Raw genomic sequence first — 20,821 nt, forward strand, 5'->3', positions numbered from 1 at the left:
TGCTTGTCAGTGCAGCAGATGTGAAATGGGCAGCCTTTCCCTTCTCTGACCTCCTCAAGGACAGCAGAAGCAGCTCCAGAAAAGAATGGAGATCAGTAAAACTAACTGATTATCTCAAAAGTTCTGCTTTTTGGCACTATTCCTACATCGTGGGTTTTTTCCCCGCCAGAAATTTGTCAAGAAAAAATAGTCCCCTTAATGTTTATCTCTTGTGCAAGAAAATCTAGGGAGCTGAGGACATCCGGATTAAACAAAAAAGGAGAGAGTTATCGACAGCAGCAAGAAGGGCTTGTGCTGACAGGATTAAGTGGAATGCTGACCAGCATGGGGGAATACTGAACATGTAGGACTGAGACACCACAGAAAGATAAACCCATAAGAAATCTCTGTTTTCTCTTACAAATGCCCTGCTTACTCGCTGCCTTTTGAAGCACTAAAACATATAATGGGGTATCCCATAACTGCAGACACTTTTAAAAAAATTCTATTATCGTTGAAGTACCAGAGAGAGAAGTTGCTTCACCTTGCTGTGCAGCACAGAAGAAAATTACTGTGGCCATAAATGCAGAAAGAGAAGGCAGGAGGAAAGGAGTTTCACTTGGTGACTCCAGTTACATCAGTGCTGGGGAGAAATCAGGTGCAAACAGACCAGCTAGAAATCTGTATGTAACAATTCTACCCTTAGAAGATATTGCTCTAAGTAAAGATATGACAAAAAAGCAATCTTGCTGCTTAACACAACAAATATTTGCCCACTCCTACCACACTATAAAACAGTCAAAAGAGGGTGTTAATTGCACCAGCTAGACAGATTCCATGCAAAACAGAGACAGCAGAGATGTGAGTAGATGTACAGAGGAGAGGCTTCCCAGAGTTACCATTCTGAAGGGGAAAGGAGGCTTGCTCCTTGGTATGCTTACCACCTTCTAGGAAATCCACCAGAAGACTGACAAGCCAAAAATACTCAGTTTGAGCTTGAAAAAGGCTAAGATTTTTACATCTGCCTGTTAGGAAGAACTCCTGTATTACATATAATTCTAAGCAAGCTGATTGGATAAATCCACTGATGATAAGTTTTTTAAAAGTTACTCATTTAATTAGCCATTGTATTTTCAAATCGGAGACTGCATTTAAAGCCACTGGGACACTGAAGTTATTAAAAGTAGGGTTTATTTACAGAGCCATTCTTAGCAGCATATTTAGCTAATAAAATATAGGTAAATTGTATGTGATATTAATATTTAGTTAATAAAATATAGCTAAATTGTATGTGTTATTAATAAGCTTATTAAAGCAGTTAACCCAAGCACATTTCTTACTTAATACAGTAAACCATAAACTTCTCAGAGAACCTCTGCTTTCCTGTTCAAGGAAATTTACTGGGACCAAATTCCTATTTTTAAATTCAGGCTATAAGTGGTATATTCAAAGAGATTAATTTGAATGACCAATGTTTTAACACATACTATCTAATCAGAATAATAAGAATTTTAACAAGTGCCACTTAGTCATGACTCCTTTAAAAAAAACCAAAAAGTTCTTCTGTTATCCTGGTAGTGCCAGGCAATAATGGAATTTCACCTTAGCAAGCCTGCAATACAGTAATGAAGATCAGATGGAAACACCTCTATAAGTAGAACACGTTTCCATCTACAAAAGCACCACCAACACCTCCAGCTGGAAATGCCAGGGGACAAAGGCAAAGGCTAGGAACCAATTGTCTCAATGAAGAACTAGGTTCCTCAATTACTATCCTGTTACTGTGTTCTCTCAATTACACATAAATATCTATGAGATTTTCCAAGTACTTCTGAAGTGAATTAACTATATTCTCACTGTATTCCGTTTCCCTTTCCAGCCCAGAGCAGATGCAAGGTGATAATGTGCCACAGTTACATGCACACATGCAAGTCAAGGAGGAACTAGATGATGTGTTACACTGATCAAAGAGACAGAGGCTTTCTCCCTTAACAGCTGAAGATTCATAGCTTTCTATTTCTTCTGCCACTAGTTTCTCCACTGCCATCTCTACACAGAAGTAGGACAACTCAAAAAACTTTCCAGTTCTGAGATTCAGTTTCTTGTAACAATATTTCAGTAACTAATGTCTAACCTTTCTCAAGCTTCCAAAATTCACAAATGCTTCATTCACTCCATGCAATATGAGATACTTAAAACTCTGACACCCACACTGGATTGAATAATAGAGTCAAAGAGCAACAGGCATTTACAGAACACAATTCATCTTCAGAGATTTTTGGTACCTACCTTCCTAAGTGTTGTGCATCCAGAAACACCTGTTTCTCCATACCAATGATATACAAAAGTCTAGTCAGATGCAGGTGGCTAAAGATATTAAGCTGAACCCCTTAAATTCAGATTTACAGAGCACTTCTTCAGAGAAACAGTAGGTGAAGCAAAGACACAAAATTAATAATGCCTTGAATGGTGCCAGAAGTACACTTGCAAATAATATTTAGAAGCCCCATACTAATTTCCGAACTCAACTTGCCACAGTTGCAGAGTTTTTCAGCTCACCTCAGTGCCAAAGTCAAGGGTATCCTTTTGCCATCCTGCACACAAATTTTTTTGCATTTCCCATAAACAAGTCCACTCCCCAGATCTTATTTTCAGGCCCTCCTTTGACTGAGTTTGATCTAATGATCAAACACAGTGCACTGCTTCAGTATCTGTTTGCATAGTGCAAGCCTGAAAACACCAAAAGCCCTTTCTTTACCTGACAGTATCTTGTCAACAATTCATTCCTGATCACTCTGCATCAGGTCCAAGATTTTTTCCCCACCAGCCACAGTGTTACATTAACATAGACAAAAGGGAAACAAGCTACATAGTCTAAATGGCTTTCACAGTCTCAAAAGGAAGGGAGGTGATCTGGAGATGAGGTAAGGCAAAGCAGCCCCAACCACCAACAGTTTTGTTGAGTACAATCATAACCAACTAATGATGAAAGTTAACATTTTGTATTTACAAACATCTAGGAGGAACTGAACAATGCTAATGTTGTGTACTGACTTAAATTCCTTTATAATGGCAGAAAGTAGTGAGAGGAAGCAGGATTTTTCACCTCTGTCTTTGTACAACTATCATTTGTATGGCTCAGGTTTTGGTTTGTACTGGGGATAGCTGACAACATTCCATCCAGAGACTATTGTCCCTTAGAAATGGATTCCGGAAGGATCATTTTGTAACCTCCTGTGTTCAAGGCTCTAAAAATGTGTTACACCAAGGAAAACAGAAGTGAAGGAGAACTTGCTGTAGTACTACAGTACCAAACACTGGAAAAGAGCAGCTTAGCCTGAGTTTGATGTATGTTAGTGAAGAAACAGAACAATATATGGCATCAGCCTGCAAGACCAGCAAGCAGTATTCTTTGCCAGAGACTCAGGTGGACCCAGTATGTGTAGAGTCAAGTATTAATGCCTAACAAAAGCTCTTGGCATTGTCCATGTGAGGCCAAAGCTTTGAAGGCTCCAGGGAATCCCCAGGTACTCCTGAATTCTCACACTGCATCAGACTCTGTGGGGTGACAAGAACAGTCCTTCAATGCCTGCACACATTATAGCTTTTTCCTTCAATTCAGTGAAGGAGAAACCACCTTCTAGTGAAAGATTCCCTGCCTCTGGTGGAAGATTCTCTGTCCATGGCTAGGGGCTGGAACTAGATGATCTTTAAGGTCCCTTCCAGCTCAAACCATTCTATGATGACTTTACATTCATGGTCTGAGAAGGTATAGCTTCTTTCAAAGCATCTAGATTGCTCCTCTTTTTTCACTGTCTTTACTTCATCAGCTTATTAAGAGCACATCTGTTGTCACTTTTGTGCTCTAAGATAGGAAATAGGTATTATCCAACATAACAGAGCCAGGCTTTAAAGCATGGTAAATATTTGGGTCTTCAACTTGATTTCAGCACCAGAAGACCCACTGCTTCCTCTAAGGATGTACCAATACAAAGACCATGGAAAAGGTAGAGAACTGGGGAAGAGCGGTCAGCCTCATTTACTAGAACTGGTACGGGATGTACAACACTGGGTCCATTGTGCCATTTGCCCTTTTTAAGGCCAAGTTGATTGCACAATATACACCATTTCATGCCTTATTTTATGCATACAAAAACTCTGTGGGTGCATAAACATCAAAAACCTAAACAGTCCATGAGAGAGACTGCAACAAGGCTGGAGGAGTTACTAAACCCCATTTGGCCACAGAAATTGTCTCCTCCATGGAATGAGACAAACAACTTTGATTTTCCAAAAGGCATTTCATCAGGAAGGTGTATGGCACACAGTAATTACCCATGTTCTCCAAAGTGTTGAGGCAGATGACCAGCTGCATACCTATCCTCCTCCTGGCCCAGCTCCCAAGTACTCTGGCATTTCCCCCTGTAGCCTACATGAATGTGACCGAGACAAAGGCAAAATGCATTAGGGTTTCTGGCAGTTGGGTAGCACTTCATGTTTTAAGGACCACAGGCTAGGATTCAGTTACAACAGTAACTGTTTACAACATGCTACAAATACCCAGTTAGGAAACATAACAGCTCCAAACTGCTCTGTTCTGTGAAATATGTCAGCAGAGCTTTGCCAGGGTACAGCCATGTTAAGTATTCTGCACATCCTTGAAATCCAAATGTTTACGCCACCAAACCTGACTAACCTCTCACATACACTTCCTGGATAAGAAACTAAAGGTGGCTAGATTGATCTCTAAATTTCTGTGGGGGGTGGGGGGGGTGGATTTGTTGTTTCTTTGGTTTCAGCTTTTAATTATTTTTTTTTATTTCAAATAAAAGTAGTGTTTACTGTTCTACATCATTTGCTTCTGTCCTTATAAAACAGGACATGTGAAAATCCAGAGGCAAATAAAAGCAGCATCTCTTCAGTGATATAAGCAGAACTTCAATATATTTCTCCAAGTTACCTGTTACCTCTGACACCTCATTCAGAAAATCACTTCCCTCTTTTTAAGGAAAGAGCACTTACAGTAATAAGGAGATACTGCCCTTGTTACAGCCTTAATTTAGTCTAATTGCCCAATTACAGCTGCTCCCATTTTCACAGCAGACTATATTATTTGAAGTATTCCTCTACCTAGCAGTCTTTGCTGATATCAAGCGGGTACAGTGCAATTTATTTCAGATAAAGATGAAGAGAAACAAAGTAAAGCTTCCAGGAAAGAGCACAGCATGACTGTGTTTCCCCTCTGTGGCAAAATCTAGCAACTTCAAGAACAAAATGGCACCAGAAACCATCTTTAAAAAACACACAAAGGTATAAGGGGGGAGAGGGAGAAAGAAAGATTAAAAAAAAAAAAGTAGCAAAGGACTAGCAGTTTTACAGCTGTATTTGGAATAAGGGACTATCCACAAAAGGAATGCAAGGTGAAAAGGACTATAGGGAACATGAGGTGCAATGGGAAGACTGTGAAGTAAATTTCTCCCAGATATTTCTTCAAAGAGCATGGCAAATTCAGGAACAGACTGCATAGCAATTGTGCAATGCAACCCAAAAGAGCTAACTGTTGTCCAGGAATATTTATGATGCTTTATACAGGGGGACTATTATCCCTTGGAATAGACTACAGAAGAATCATTTTGCTACTTCACAGGTCCAAAGCTCTAAAAATCTGTGTTACACTTAGGAGAGTAAAAGTGAAGTATGCAGAAGTGATCAAAAGAGAACAGGCTGGGTTTATAGCCTGCAGGGGAAACAACTGATCATATATTCTTCCTATGACAAACAACTGAGAAAGTAATTGAGAGCCTAGCAGAAACCAATGTTGTTACCTCAGCATTATTGATTTTCGGCAGACATCTTAATCTAACACATGACAAAACTTTGGTCATTCCAGTAAGATATAGCTTTCAAGGAAAAATGATATTTATAAAGGTAGTTTATGGTTTAGTTAGAGATTCTTATGAAGTCAAGCTCAGGCTATAAAGGAATGGAAAGAAAAGGACTTCTTAAAAACAAAATGGATAGAAAGTTCGATTAAAAGGTGAAAATATGATTCAAGTATACTAAAGCAGAAGGATCTTCTGATGTTCAAAACACTAAAAGGAGGTAGTGAAAACATAACTTTAAAATACTGTACTCATTCTTATGAGAGCCTCATTCTTATTAAAAGGATGAGTGCCACTGAAGACCCACAGTTCACCTGTCAGGCATTCTTTTAAAAATTTCTTGCAAAATTTACTAGAAATGTTCCCACTGCATATAGCAAAAGAAACTGAATTGTTTACATGTGTATATATAAAAAATGAAGCCATGACAGAATAAGAAGATAAAAGTCCATACAGTCCTTTGTTAACATTCAAACTCTAAGAAATACAACAATAATATAAAAAATTATTAATATATAGAGCAAAATCTCATAAAATTACAACAAACATCTTAAAAACAGATGTTGAGAGAAAAAAGTGAGAAAAGTGAGTGTGGCTCAGAGCAACTACAAAGACTGCCTCTTCAATTAAAAAAAAGGAGGGGGGCACAGGAAAATAAACGGAACATGGTATACAACTAAAAAATTCCTTCCTACCTTGCCTCTATTTCCTCCTACAAGCAGCCTGCTCTTTAGAATTTCAGATACCATCCTCAGCACACCTCACTCTCCTGTTTCCTGGGGATATCTGAGCCATTCCCCCCACTACAGCTTTCAGCATGCATGGGGTAATGCACCACTCATGAGTTTCAGGTGATAACACTAATTGGGCTCTCTTCAGCAGGTGTTTTCTATCTGCTAAAGTACTGCCTTCTTCCCAGCTGCATCATATTAGCAATCCACAGCTGATTAACACAGATGGCCCCTTCTCTGTTTTTTCCAACGGACAAATACTCTACTAAGAATTCTTGCTTTTAAGTCCCAAAGATAACAGCCAAGCACAGTTTTTACATTCGTGTGACAAATTCTTACTTGTGAAATGAAATCTGACCTAGAGCTCTCTAGAAATCAGGCCTAGTGAGTTGACCATTCATCATTCTTTAGTATGCTTGGGGTAGGCTATCTAATAACAACCTAGTCCTGCACCTCTCCTGCCATCATGCTGCTGCTGTTGCTTTTGTGCACTCTCGGACAAATGCCCTTAAGGGAAGGGAAAAAGCATTCGCTTCCAAAAGTACTCTTTATTTTTGATATCCATTTCATGGCTGGTATGAAACAAATCCAGCTTGCTGGGCTTTGACATAGATTTTTTCAGATGTCAAAGAACAGAGGCAAAATATATAGGCATGGGAGAGCCTAGTTAATGAGGCATCACAGCTATGGTTGATTTGTTCAGTGCTTCTTTAATTTAATTATTTGTATCAGAGTGATAAGGAGCAACATTTCTCACATTTTGTTTATGCACTACACAATTTAAGGCTTAAGTGGAGCAGCTTCTTGAGACTTACAGCAGGCTTTGTAAGTGAAGCAGAATGCTCCACTCAAGCTGTGTCTATTTCAATCACATGGGGACCATTTGTAGGAGCAAATTAATGTTAAGCTTTATTCTTCAGTAATAAACACAGTCCATGCACTTGTTCCAAGCATGAGGCTGGACTGTGACCTGGAAGGAGATCATTCAAAAAAGTCTGACACCTGTTTTGAGGAATTCAATGTGCCTCTGATCCATGTACTTTGACTCCTTTGTCACGAGAACTGCTTCTATCATTGGATCTGTCAAGCTGGGCCACTGAACAAGCCATTTCACTGGGTCTCCCCCAGTCAAGCTCAATTTGAGTTTTACAGTCCTTGATACTTGTGGAATATTGCCATTGAAGCCATTAATGTATTTTGCACTGGGAATTATGCTGCTTGGCAGGGGCTATCTCTCCTCACGATATTTGTATGTCCAAAGCTCAACCTAGTCTTGTAATGAGATTGCAAAAAGTAGTCATATATATTCAAAATGTTGGCCTGTAAGCCAGTAAGGCCTGAAAATATTTACCAATATGTCAAAATGCTTCTAGCTGAAAACCGTTTCTAAACCATTCACTGTTTGCAAGTTTAATGGCTTAAGGCTTATGGGCTCATGAATCACCTGCTTTCTTAGCAGCAGCATTTGAAATGTTGATATCTTAGCCTTGAAATAGATGTGAAGGTACCACAGCCTTTACAAGCTGTTATGGAAAGACACACTTTAAAAGCTCCCACAAAAGACTGAATGCAATAGAAGTAGCTGAGCAGGATGAAAGTAGCTGAACCAACTTAGTTAAAGTCATTGTTCATGTCTGTGTTCCATTTCAGTGATTACCCTCCAGCTGGACAATGAATCATATTAAAGGAAGCTTTGCTACTTACAGTTCATCTGATAAAAAATCCAGATGACTTCAAAAGCAATGATGAGTATTTGGGAAACTATTAGTCATTTCAAATTACTGAATTCAACCAAAAAAAAATTTGAGAGCAATTTCATTTATCGCAACTTTTTTTGTTAAAAAAACATACCATTCTAAAAATTCCAAGATTTTTAGCTGAGAAGATGAATGAACATTTATGGGGGAAAAAATTGCTACAACAAATATGTCTGGAATGACTGTCTCTAAGGTCAAGCAGGTTATGCTGCTAAATGGCATACCCTGCTTTACAGAACTGCACAATTAAATGTTAAGCACAATACTAGAAAGATAACAGGGATGGAACAGACAAATACATAGCAAAACCAATTAGAAAAAATAAGAACTCTCAATTGTGAATAAAAAAATAATTTCATGTACAGTCCTCTAAAATATACCATCAAGTGATTTATCGAGGTCTGGCAAGGGGATATACACTGTGGACTGTAAAATTATAAAATATACACATTTTTCAACCACAACACCCAAGACAGATGAATGAACACAAATATGGTGAATAAGATCTGTATCAATTTTTTAAAAAGAGATATTACAAAAACCTATTAAAATAGAATAAAGAAATACAATTGAATGCTTCTGGGTTTGCTTATTTGTGAGTATCTTAAAAGGTAAGGAATTCATGGCCTGATGTCTTTTCTGAGTATCAGACCCAATCTATGCAGGTATTCATCCAGTGTCTGTGCAGACAACTTGCAAATACGCCTCTTCCCTCCTATCTTCTTAAACCAGATTAAAATCCCAATCTGTGTCAAACGTTTTTCTGAGGATGGCTAAGATCAAACTTTTTGCTCCATCAATATAGATAAAAATTACTATTTTGCCTATCACTCAACATATAACTCTTCATTATCAACCCTCATTTCACTCCAAACCTTCACACTCAGCTATGCATAAACAAGCAGAAATATTTTTACATATTTTCAAGATTGTATTTTCATCTTGACAATTAAAAGGTTTGTCTAAGGTCTTATTACCTTGCTTAGTACAACTTCTTCTCCTGGCTCTCATCTCATTCAAGTCCCATTCACCCAGAATTTCAACCCAACCAGCATTTTCAGCAATTAATCTGACCATAGGAATGCATGAATGCATTCTTCTTTGGTTTCTTCTTGTATTTGGGCTTTTACTCATTCTGCACTTATACCAGATGTAAACTTTTAAAAAGCTCCAAACTTCATTTTCCTTCCTCATGATCACTCCTTTAAACTTTGCTCTGATTTCTCCTCAGAAATTTGAGTTAGGCTACTGCCAAGCACACAGCTCAATACAATCCAATTCCCTACACTTCCTGCCCATGACATGGTTTTACATTCACATTGCAAGCGTTTGGGGACAAAGACAGCTGTCTTCTCTTTCAGCTGTACACAAGCATCAAACATTTTTCCACTTTACTCACTAAACTAAACACATGTAGCATTTACACTTGCATTTCAACACTTTGACATTATTTAGAGGACTGTGTAACTGCTATCCTCATTGTAAACAGAGGAGAACAATGTCTAGATAACTGAGATTTTAAGTAAGCAACGTTTAAATTACACTTGAAGCCACACCACTGCAGCCTGAATGAAGCAGACACAACATGCAACTCCACTGAATGCTTTCCAGTGTCACAGGCCAATACAGCTTCAACAAATGTGTAGGGCAACAATACATGCAGGGCTTATTTCCAGTGGGTTGTGCTGGTCAAACATGCCTGTACATACTTTGGGATATCTGTGATACACAGTGATTTTCCACCACAGAGTGAGTATGATTTTAGAAAGAGTCATCTATACCCAGGCTGTTCCTGCTGGACAGAGGCTGGAACACCCATAGATTTTACTTCTTTCCAGTGCAAGTAAGACAATCAGATGCTCATGACTCTTTACCACCACCTTGGAGGAGGCCACAGAACATCACCCATGACCTGGAAGGCACAGCCTGCCAGAGCAGGCTGAGTTCAGGTAGTTGACACATGGAAGAGTGAAGAGGGAAATAAAAACAACAGCAGAAAAAAAAATGTAAATTTTGAGGACAGTGAAAGGAAAAACTTTCTATACTCAGGGCAAGTCATTTAGCATTTTACAGTGGTGCCTCAGTTACCAGGCACAACTGGTCCATGTAAAAATAGTTGCAAATGGAAGGCAGAAACCCAGAAGTGAGATGACAGCCTTATCAGTAGGCTAACTCTCTGCCAGTCCCATTTCTACAATAAGTCTACACAGATGACACCGAGGCAGATGGTGTGCAACATTCTCACATAGAAAAACAGTCCTGGAAGGAAGGTTTCAGGAGAAGAATAGGCTATTTCATATAACAATTACCCAGTGTCTGTAAAACCTCGAATAGATTATCTATATGAATAAAATGAGGATTTGTACACCCTGAGGTCAGCCCCTATCCTGTCTGTCCTGCTCCATATGTTTTACAAATGCGATCATGTTCTGGCTCCAGCCTGAACATGCTGCCAAAACCCTCCTACCCTCTCTAGAATGCAGTCCAAGAGAGAAGGGACTTTCAGGCATAGCAAATATGCCTCCTGACTATGGCACTGGGAGCAATCCTGAACTCCCATGAAGTCTGTGCAACTGGACTGACCTTACAGATTTAGGGAGCAGTGGGGTTTGTATCCAAGCCCATATTATCCTCAGTTTATAATCTCTAGGTAGCCTTCACCCTACTTAGCACAAGTAGAAGGCAGAAATCTACCAAAATGTTTAAATGCTCAGGTAGCCACAGCACACTGCAAGCACATATCTAATAAATCTGTTAATCAAAGTTTTCTGTTCCATATATATCACAGAGTTAAGCAAATTGAAAATGCAAATGGCTCAAAGAAAAGCTGATGGCTCCATTCTATCCAGCTGGGAGATTATAACTCTTCTGAACCTTTCATGAAAGTTTTTCATCATATCTTAGATATCTGAAAATCGACTTCTTTATCTAAAGGAAACAACCTGTTGTCCAGGACAGTGATATGGTAAAACACCTGACACTGCCAGCAAAGGTAAGCTATTACTGATTAATAGCTTGGGGGTGGGAGGAATTTCAGAAACACTTTCAAGTATATTACCAATTCAGGTCACCAATTCTCTTGGAGCTTTCAGAAACTTGACGTTCCCAGAGATATCCAAATGGGTCATCTCTTCGAGTCGAGAGGTCAACACAACACTGGAAGCTTGCACTTAGTGTGTTTCATGGAAGAGAGTAACCCACAGTTCCTCTCCCTCAGGCTGCAGTTGTAGAGAAGAATCACTAGATGGAGCCGCACCGTCACAAATCTGATTTATGGCCGCCGCAAGAATTGTTGCCTCTTACAGTCGTCGGCCTAAAACTGACACGTTGCAGCACATGCTGATAACTCATCTTCTGAAAGACGGGATGAAATGCTCTCATTTACGAACTCAAAATGTACACAGAGAAAGTGACAAGACGCTGAATGAAAAAAAGCCACTAAGAAACCAACAACACTCACAGCTTTCAAAATCAAATAAATTCTAGAAGAGAACTGGAAGTTATTTTATCTGCTAAGACAGATCATATGTCTTACTTTGTTCTGCAAATCAGAAATCACAGCAGACTCCCTTGTGAGTGGCATGATTAGTTGCTGCAAAAGAAATACAAGAGCTCTGGGGGCAAGTCTTTGTAAATAAGCTCTAACACACTAAAAATGCAGTGATTGGCAAATACATTTCCCATAAATACCCTGGTGATATACTTAATCCCACACTTAAGATGTACTTTAAAAAGCACTAACACTGACTAAAACTGCACTGACATTTGTTTTGCTAGCATAGGGAAGTAGTTGATATGTTTTCATCCAAACCTACCAACACACAATTCATCTGGCTTTCTGAAGATAGAATATGCGCCAAAACGGAATTTTTACCAGCTTTCATCCTACATCTGTGGAGGCCAAGTTGCAACCCAATCCATTCCTATGTATTTCTAGTCTGTGTGCAATGGCACTAATTTCATCTCCCATAGAATGTCAAAATAATAGATCTCCATATTTTGCTTGTGTTTTCCAAGACCCAGATATTACCAATACTTCACAAAATGAAACCTGAATTCCCAGCCCATCTCCAAAAGGCACAGAAGCACAAAAAAGTTTAGGCTGACATAAAAAAGATTACACAATCACTTGTTACTTATAAACCAACTTATAAACCAACTCCCTCAGCAACAGATTTGGCCAGGGATGAGATCCCTCAACAAGGCTGTTAGGCAGTGGCAAGGGCACTGCTCGACCTCACCTGGAAGGTACTGCAGAAGGGGGCTGAAACAGCAGCGGAGGAAACGAGGTCCCATTCCCCCTCCACTGGAGAATCCCCCCTGACTCCTTTCACCTGGAGACTCACAGGTCACAAGACTAAAATTCCAAAATCTTTCATGCTGTTTGACGAGTAATTGCTCAGGCCTCAGCTGCAAAGAAACCTGTGTCCTAGGGGAAGGAGAGCTCACTTCCCGGGCTAGTTGGGGTACCAAGCCTCTTACGGGCATATTTCTGTGAAAGGCTTCATGAGAGCCCATTACGAGCACACTTGGGTATGTTTTAAAACGAAGACTGCGGTGAAGCTGTACCACAACCAGCCTCTGAGGAGGTGGTGGCACAAATCCCGGGTGCTGTCTTTGTCACCTTACGCAGCACAACCGAGTATGTCACCGAGAGGAAGGCGCACACCTCCCGCGGGTGACCCACCCTCCCGCCACCCCAGCCAGCCCAGGATCCGGCACGCGGGGAAGCGGCACGCTAAGAGCCACCGGGACGAGCCGAACCCGCCGGGCCGGCACCACGGGCAGCGCGGCCCCGCCCGCCCGGGCAGGCGGAGCGCCCCGCACGTAACCCGGCGGCGCCGCTCCCCTCGCTGCCGGCTCCAAGATGCCGCTTCTCAGCGTGCCCAAAGAAGTGGCCGTGGGGACGGCGGTGCTGGGGGTCGCCTTTGCCGCGGGTGTGCTTGCAGGTAAGCGGCGCCCCCAAGCCACATACACGGAGATGTGAAGGCTGCGCCTTCGTCGTGTCCGCGCCGGGGGCCGCACGGGAACAGCAGCGCCCGGCAGATCCGTCCCAGGGCGGGCAGGGGTCCCGGGTGCCGTCAGGGAGCAGACCCCTTGGGGCTGCCGGCAGAGATTTATTTTGCTGAGCTGCTGCAGTAAATACAGTGGTGTTCCTAGAGCCCAAGCCGCTCCCTGTAATCCAGCTACCGCAGTGTGGGGCCGGGGACAAAGTCCAGCGAAAACGAGGACACGCTGCCCGCCCGGTGCCCTGCCTGCATTTGTTCGGCCAGCCCGGCAAGGCCGGGGTGTGGTCCTTGCGCACAGCATTGTTCTGGTAGCAGTTTCGCTTCCACCCCCCGGGTGTACCGGAAGAACGAGCCCACGATCCAGGAGGGGAAGGAGACTGGTGTTGGGTTTGTAACACGGGCACTTGCTTAATCTTTGATTTAAGGCAAGTTGTTGAAATAATTTACATCTCGGCGTGATCGTCTATAAAATAGAACCATTAACAGAAAATAAACCCCTCGAAATAAAAGCGTTCTGTCGTAGCAAACAACTACCAGGAGATGTGGAAATGAATTTGTTGTTATTTCTTCAAAATAGTTAATCCATTTGGTCAAAGAAACATTGGGCATGAAAGCTGCAGTCAGTTCTGTATTTGAGTAGACATGTACTAAAACTTCAACTTTCAGCACCTACTTTGTCTGCTTACTGGTTTCATGCTAAAGAAGGCATTTTGCAATACCACATTTCCCCTGGCTGGAGGGCAGGACAGCATCATGAGGAGAGCACAGGGTTTGAGAAGACACATCAGATGATGGAGCTAAAACCCGGTGGCCTCTATTCATCTGCAAAAGAAGGACCACAGACTAAGAAAATTGTGCATCTCATTCATGTATCTCTCTTTAAACTTGCCCTTTGAGTTTTGATGGGGTTACTTTTCCTGTAAGATTATGGCAGTTTGTAACCATCACATTGGCCACTGAACAACACAGTACTGAAGCCTTTCTCTTTCAGCCTTTGGAGGCCTGGACTGGACATCTTAGAGGCTAAAAAGGAGAAGGGGAAAAAATTATAGTCCACCTGGTTGTCCAGCTATGTGGCACTTCATGGCTGTTTTACAGCAGAGAACTTTTTAACCTTTAGTAATACTTCAATGTTTACTTTCTTTAAAATGGCAATAACTGAAAAGTGTAAAAGTTCTTATTACTTATTTTTTGGTAGGTAAAAGATACCCTTCTTTCATCTTTGGGACGCCGAGTGGTATGATCAGGAAAAATAGTCCTCTCCGGCAATACATACTGGATCACTCCTTGCGGGAACATCCAATTCTAAAGAAGCTGCGTCTGGTCAGTATCACCCACACCCCGAGCTGCTGGGATCCTGGTCACATCTCCCTCCTCTGTCTCATTTGCATACCCACTAGAGGGGTTTTTTATACTGGTAATACCCAGACTCTTCTATGTTCAGGGCTAGCTACATGAGTATTTAATAGTATTGGCATACATTGTAGACATGTCTTTCTATCCTTGGCTCCCAGGACCATGTGTCAGGGCTGCACTTGATTTGGACTTGAACAAATTACTTCTGTTCACTTTGGTTGGCATGTAAGGAACCTGTAGCTCAGAGAAGTGATGTCTTCCATCAGGCTCCAGTGTCAGAGATGAGACCAGATACCCTGACTCAGGTTTGAGTCATTTCAGGTGAAACAAACTGTTTTTCTATAAAAGAAATTAAATACTAAGTGCTGGAAGAGGTTGGTTGGAATGATCCCTAGCAGAAGAAAAGAAATGGGAAGATATACTTTCCCTTCAACTGTCATGGCACATTCCTGCTTCTCCCATTGCCCATTCCTCAGTGCCAAGAGCCCTTCCACCCTGGGATGGGCACAGATTCTCCAAGTTTGTATTATGTAGCCTGGACTACATGGTCTGACCTTTGGCAGACATGAACCTAGCAGTTCACTAAAGCATTCTACACATCTTAAAGGAAGCACATCTGTTTGTGCAAATTCACAGAAATAAAGGACTTTCACAGTCAAAGTTCCTCTATGATTCTCCATTTAGTTACAGATATTGCTGCATTTGCCACAGCCATGGTAATACCCACTGCTTATGACACACATAACATCCTCCTTACTTATAGTTAAATTCAAGCCAATTTCTGGCTCATAGATGGCTCCATCTAGCTCCATCCACAAAGCGATCTAAAATGAGAAGACAGAGGTGTCTGTTCTTCCTGGAGTTTCAGTGGGTTTTTTTCTTTAGGATATTGGTTTGGTAGATTTGATTTTTGTTTGATGTGATATGGGGTTTTTTTTCCCTTTCCTAGCTCACTGCTGATCATCCCCATGGCAGAATGATGGTGTCCTGTGAGGAGGCTCAGCTTATGGCAAATTTGGCCAAACTCATTAAAGCCAAGAAAGTTATTGAAATAGGTAAGGGTGTCACTTTGTAGTAAAATAAAACTCTTGACTATCACTCTCCAAAAACAGCCATGTTTAACATAAAATATCCAAATACAGGAAGGTACTGCATAACTGTCAACAAACAGGTGGGCAAACTACAGCATGAAAAGGAGGGTCTGATTTGCACTTGGTTGCCACTTTGTCTAACTGTGCATTAAGTAGTTCCGGCATCAGCATGGATGGCTCATCCATTCTGAGGCAATCTGAAAAACTGAGCTAAATAGATCTCTTGAGTCTTCAACAGTTGCAGGACAGGGTGTATTCTGTCCTTCCTGTATCACTTTCTTGCTAGAAGAAGAGATTTTGCTCCACAGGCCCTGTATCAAATCCACTTTGCTTGACACACCTATATTACTAGGATGTCCTAAAAGACAGACTGATGCTGAGCAGCCAGGTATGGCTTCCCACCATCTTCATTCTTGGCCTGGCTGTTACAATTCCCTGGTATTTTGCTGCTCATCCAGTCTCTCTAGGTTACACATTCAAGACCAGACTCTGCCTTGTCTGTCCATGAGCCTTTTGGAAAAAGCTAACATTGAAGTTTGCTAAAAAAAAAAACTTCTTCTCAACCTACCATTACATTAAAATATAAGGAAAAATGAAAAATCTTTACTGTCTATAAACAAATTGCCATCCTTGATTCCTTTGGTGATTTTATTCCTAAAGAGAGCCCTGTAACCCTTTTTCCACAACACAACGTGTTGATGTCTCTTATGATTTTCCTAGGTGTCTTCACAGGTTATAATGCCTTGAGTATGGCACTTGTCCTGCCAGATGATGGCCGAGTTATTGCCTGTGATATAAATGAGGACTATGCCAAAATTGGAAGGCCACTGTGGAAGGAGGTAAGCAGCATCTCCTGTACACAATGGGGACAGCTGCCTTTACATGTGAAGAGATTTTGTTATTTTAGACTTGCAAATTCACACAGAAATATTCTTACTATTAAAGGAGGCTGATAGAGTTCTGTTTGGGAAGAAAAATAAGTGGTGTTTGGAATCCAGAAATAATAGGAAAACTATCTGAACCCCAGTCACTCCCTGAGTACAGCCTACTAACAGCCTACTATCAACACTGTTCTTTTTCATCTTAGGCAGGAGTAGAGCATAAAATTGACCTGCGGATTAAGCCAGCAATTCAAACACTTGGTAAGTAACCTGAAATAACAAATTGTCTCCCCTTTCCTAGAAATAGAAGAGGGATGCAATAGTGATGAAATTTAAGACCAAATATGGTTGTGAATGTGATCCCTTTTGCTAATAGGTAGGCAGCTTCTCTTATATTAAAAAATAAAAATCTTTAGGAATTCACAGTTTTCCTACCTACTAGGAGAGAGGAAGAAAATGCTTGTCCTGTGTGGGCTGTACTGGTCACTCAGCTGTCCTGTACATCACTTTGTTTAATTTATCAAATACTATACTGCTTCTGGAAAGCTGATTAAAACAGATTAATCAAACAAAGCCAAATTTCTCTTAGCATTGTCCATTCTAAGCAAGTATTCCTTTGTTAAGAGAGGAAGAGTTCCCTGAAAGGGCTGAGGTGCAGAAAAAATTCAGAAGCCAATATATAACTTAGGCTGAATTGTGTTCAGAGAAGTTCAAATTTAGGATGTGCCAAAAGCATGCCAGGCCATTAGTGAGGGAATGACTTCTCTTATTCAAGGAAAGAGAAAATGTGGGGCAGAGGAAATACTAATATATGTTCTGAAAATACAATACATTTTCTAGGATTGTTGGATGCAGAAGGTTTCCACCAAAGGTATTTGGTGGATCCCCACCTGATAACCTTGTATTACTTTCAAACCCATCCTTTCTAGAGGCAAATACAGGCAGTTTGCTGCTATGCACACTCCTTGAAGTCTATCAAAGCAATGCTTTGTCCAGGCATTGCTTCAGACAGAACGATGATCTGCTGACAGAGGCTAAGGGCGTCAGAGGACCTTAGGAGACAGAAATCACCTCCTCTGAAACTGGCAATTTGGAATTCTCAGTCAATAAATCTCTTTAGGAGAACTTAAAACTGAATTCTACTTGCCTTGGCCCAGAGACGGACTACTTACAGTAGTTTTTTACTGTAAATATCTCTGACAGGGTTTGTTCATGACCTGTGTCGTGGCCCTTGATCTGCAAGCAAAGATTAGCATTTAGAACCTGTTCATAAAGTGAGAAAAATTCTAATCCACTCAAGAAAACAGTTCTCAGCTGTAAAAATAGCTGAAGGTGTAGAGTATGTCCAATTTCAAAGTGCTTGACTTGTTTTTGCTGTACCTTTCAGCAGTCCCAGCTGTATCCTTCAGGTTTGGAGCTAGTCCACAAACTCCTAAGCATGCAGACCTCGGTAACTGCGTGTTTTATGGCATACATAATGTCTAGATTGGTTTCTGTGGGATAAGCTTTTCTAGTAATTACCTGTGAAGGAATAGGCTGCATGGTCAAGGCAGCAGAAAACATTTAATGAGAGCTTTGACACAAATGGATTACTTCCTCCTACACAGCACTAACCAGGGTATAACAACTCACTGTGTTGCTCATCTAGATGAACTGTTGGCCAATGGAGAAGCGGAAACCTTTGACTTCGCTTTCATTGATGCCGATAAAGAAAGCTACAATGAGTACTATGAAAAATGCTTTCACCTCATAAAGAAAGGGGGAATAATAGCTATTGATAATGTAAGTATTGCAGTTCTGATGGTAATGCACAGGCAGTTACATATAACACAATCAAAAAGAAAATTCAACATAAACTCCTAAGGTAAGCTATATAAAACACTAATAGAAATCATAGAATTTTTTTTGTTATCATTACAGAGAATGCTCTGTATTATTCTTGTTTGTCTTGTAGCCTATATATAGTACTTACACAAGATCAAAAGTAGCACTTGTAATCAGTAACTATTAATAAGTTATCAATTAACTACATTTACAAGAAACAAAGGATATTGAACTTCAGGCACCATTGGGGTTATGGTGGCAGCCAAATAGGAGCTCTTAAAAAACCTATCTTTAAAGACATCTTTTTTGATTTTGGCTTCAAATCTACAGTAGAAGTACAATTAGCAAGTTCTGTGTACTCTCAATCCCACTTACTTTTGAGAGTTCCCTGTCAGAGATCATTAGATGTCTGAAATACAACAAATAATATCAATCTCTAAGAAATATACAGGAACTTTTCCAAAGCTTCCTTTGTGGTCCAAGGACCATATTAGAACGAAGGAGGTGCATCATATTTCTTTTTTCAATAGGTCTTTTGGAATGGAAAGGTGCTAAAACCAAGGAAGGATGACTTGGCAGCACAGAGTATCCACCGCCTCAATGAGAAGCTTCTCAGGGATGCGCGTGTCAATATCAGCATGCTCCCAGTGGGAGATGGAGTCACATTAGCATTCAAGTTGTAACACGAGGAAGCCCAGCAGATGAGAAATATCAATCAAATCATCAGGAAAAATGGAGGTGGAACAGTAAAAAAATTCAATTTAACCTATATCTCCACTGGATAGCATAGCCTGGGAAAGTAGACTTTAGGAGCAGCTGGATCCTGAGGGCAACTAAGTAGAGAACAGAGATTTATTATAAGATCTACTATGGTTTCTTACTTTAATTGTAATAAAGGAAATAAACTTATGTGAAATTGTCCTTGTAAGAGAGTGGTTGAAAAAATCCCCCTCTATAGATTGTCCCAGAGCCTCAATACAACAAAGTAATTTTCTGTCCTAGAAGAGCCTCTTGAATAATGGAATAATCAGTCAGTACCATCAAAAGGAAAAGAAGTGCAGTTTATTAATGTTTATAGTCATAATAGAAAAATGGATTTTTAATGAAATGACATCAAGGAGATTGCTAGCCTTCTCAGACTAAAAATATTGTAAGTCATTCCTTATCTTTGAAAGATACTACAGAACAAGCCTCAAAAAGACATAATATGAAAAAAAAGAGTTGTTTTTAAAAGCTTGCCAAAGGACAAACAGTATTCACAATACAGTAGCTGTACTCTCTAAAACCTTTTTGCACAAGAACTGGATTTCTTTAGCCTAGGTAACAGTGCAGATAGATTTTTCAAAATTTTTTTAAGTCAGTATGAGGAAAAACAGATGGGCAAGAAGTAAACCAAAACAATTCTCCCTCTTTCCTGTGTCACTCCCCCTTGCCCCCTCAAAGAAGCAACTTGCTAGATGCTTGTTTCCTAGAAAGATGCAAACACAGAGTATTGGTGGCAAGCCTACAGAAGGATTCTGATTGTATAAGGTTGCAATACAGCTGTGAACTGGCTGTTCAAACTGTTATTGCAAACAGAGATTCCCTTCCCTAGGAAGCATGTAACAAAATTTCAGCCCACAATTCTTTAGTACAGATAAAAATTGATAAAATAAGGAACTGAAAGTAGGATTTTGCAGGCAAAAGCTTCACTGGTAACTGTTTTGGGGGACTGATAACACTGGGTATCATACGTATAGAGGAAAGAGATGTTCAGTTTTGTTGACATCCTGAAGGGAAGCTGTATCAGAACTAAGAGAATACTTCATCCATTTGCTTAAACAATGCACTTGAATGACTCAAGACACTGGGGGACAAAGATTTCTTGTCTCAGAATGTTTAAGACTGTCTACTTGGCTCATATTTTTGAAATTTCAGCTGGGTGGCTTGGGTTCTGTTAAGGGGCAGAAGTTCAGAGCCTGGCTCTTGCCTGTCTCAGACACTTGCCTTAGCATACTGTGGTGGAGAGCAATGAAGGAAGGAAGCATTGCCTGGTGGCTTCAGAGTAGGGTTATGACTGAGGAGATCTCAATTCTATTTCTGTCACTTCCACTTAAAACCCTGATTCAGCAAAGCATATCAGGATCTGCTTAATTGAGGACTGACTGCAAAATCCATGTCTGGTAGAAGGCCAGGACAAGGTACGTGTTGCCCTTAAATGAGAATTTAAATAGGGTATGAAGTTTACCCAATTTATTTTCTGAGTACAGATTTACCCTCAGAGCCTAAAACCTCTGCACTCCTCAAATTTCTTCTCTGCATAAAAGAAATG

At 40.5% G+C, this 20,821-nt stretch overlaps 1 protein-coding gene across 1 annotated transcript; it reads left to right on the top strand.

The window, feature by feature from the left end:
• The first annotated feature begins 13,008 nt into the window (after positions 1–13,008).
• Positions 13,009–19,438, top strand: COMTD1 (catechol-O-methyltransferase domain containing 1). Its single transcript, XM_030951448.1, has 7 exons — positions 13,009–13,298; positions 14,557–14,681; positions 15,664–15,769; positions 16,526–16,644; positions 16,893–16,947; positions 18,335–18,468; positions 19,041–19,438. Exons 1-7 carry the CDS (start codon positions 13,217–13,219, stop codon positions 19,191–19,193), a joined length of 774 nt encoding a protein of 257 aa, XP_030807308.1. The 5' UTR covers positions 13,009–13,216; the 3' UTR covers positions 19,194–19,438.
• Positions 19,439–20,821: the final 1,383 nt, after the last annotated feature.

The sequence above is a fragment of the Camarhynchus parvulus genome, chromosome 6 (assembly GCF_901933205.1).
Source record: "Camarhynchus parvulus chromosome 6, STF_HiC, whole genome shotgun sequence".
Taxonomy (NCBI): domain Eukaryota; kingdom Metazoa; phylum Chordata; class Aves; order Passeriformes; family Thraupidae; genus Camarhynchus; species Camarhynchus parvulus.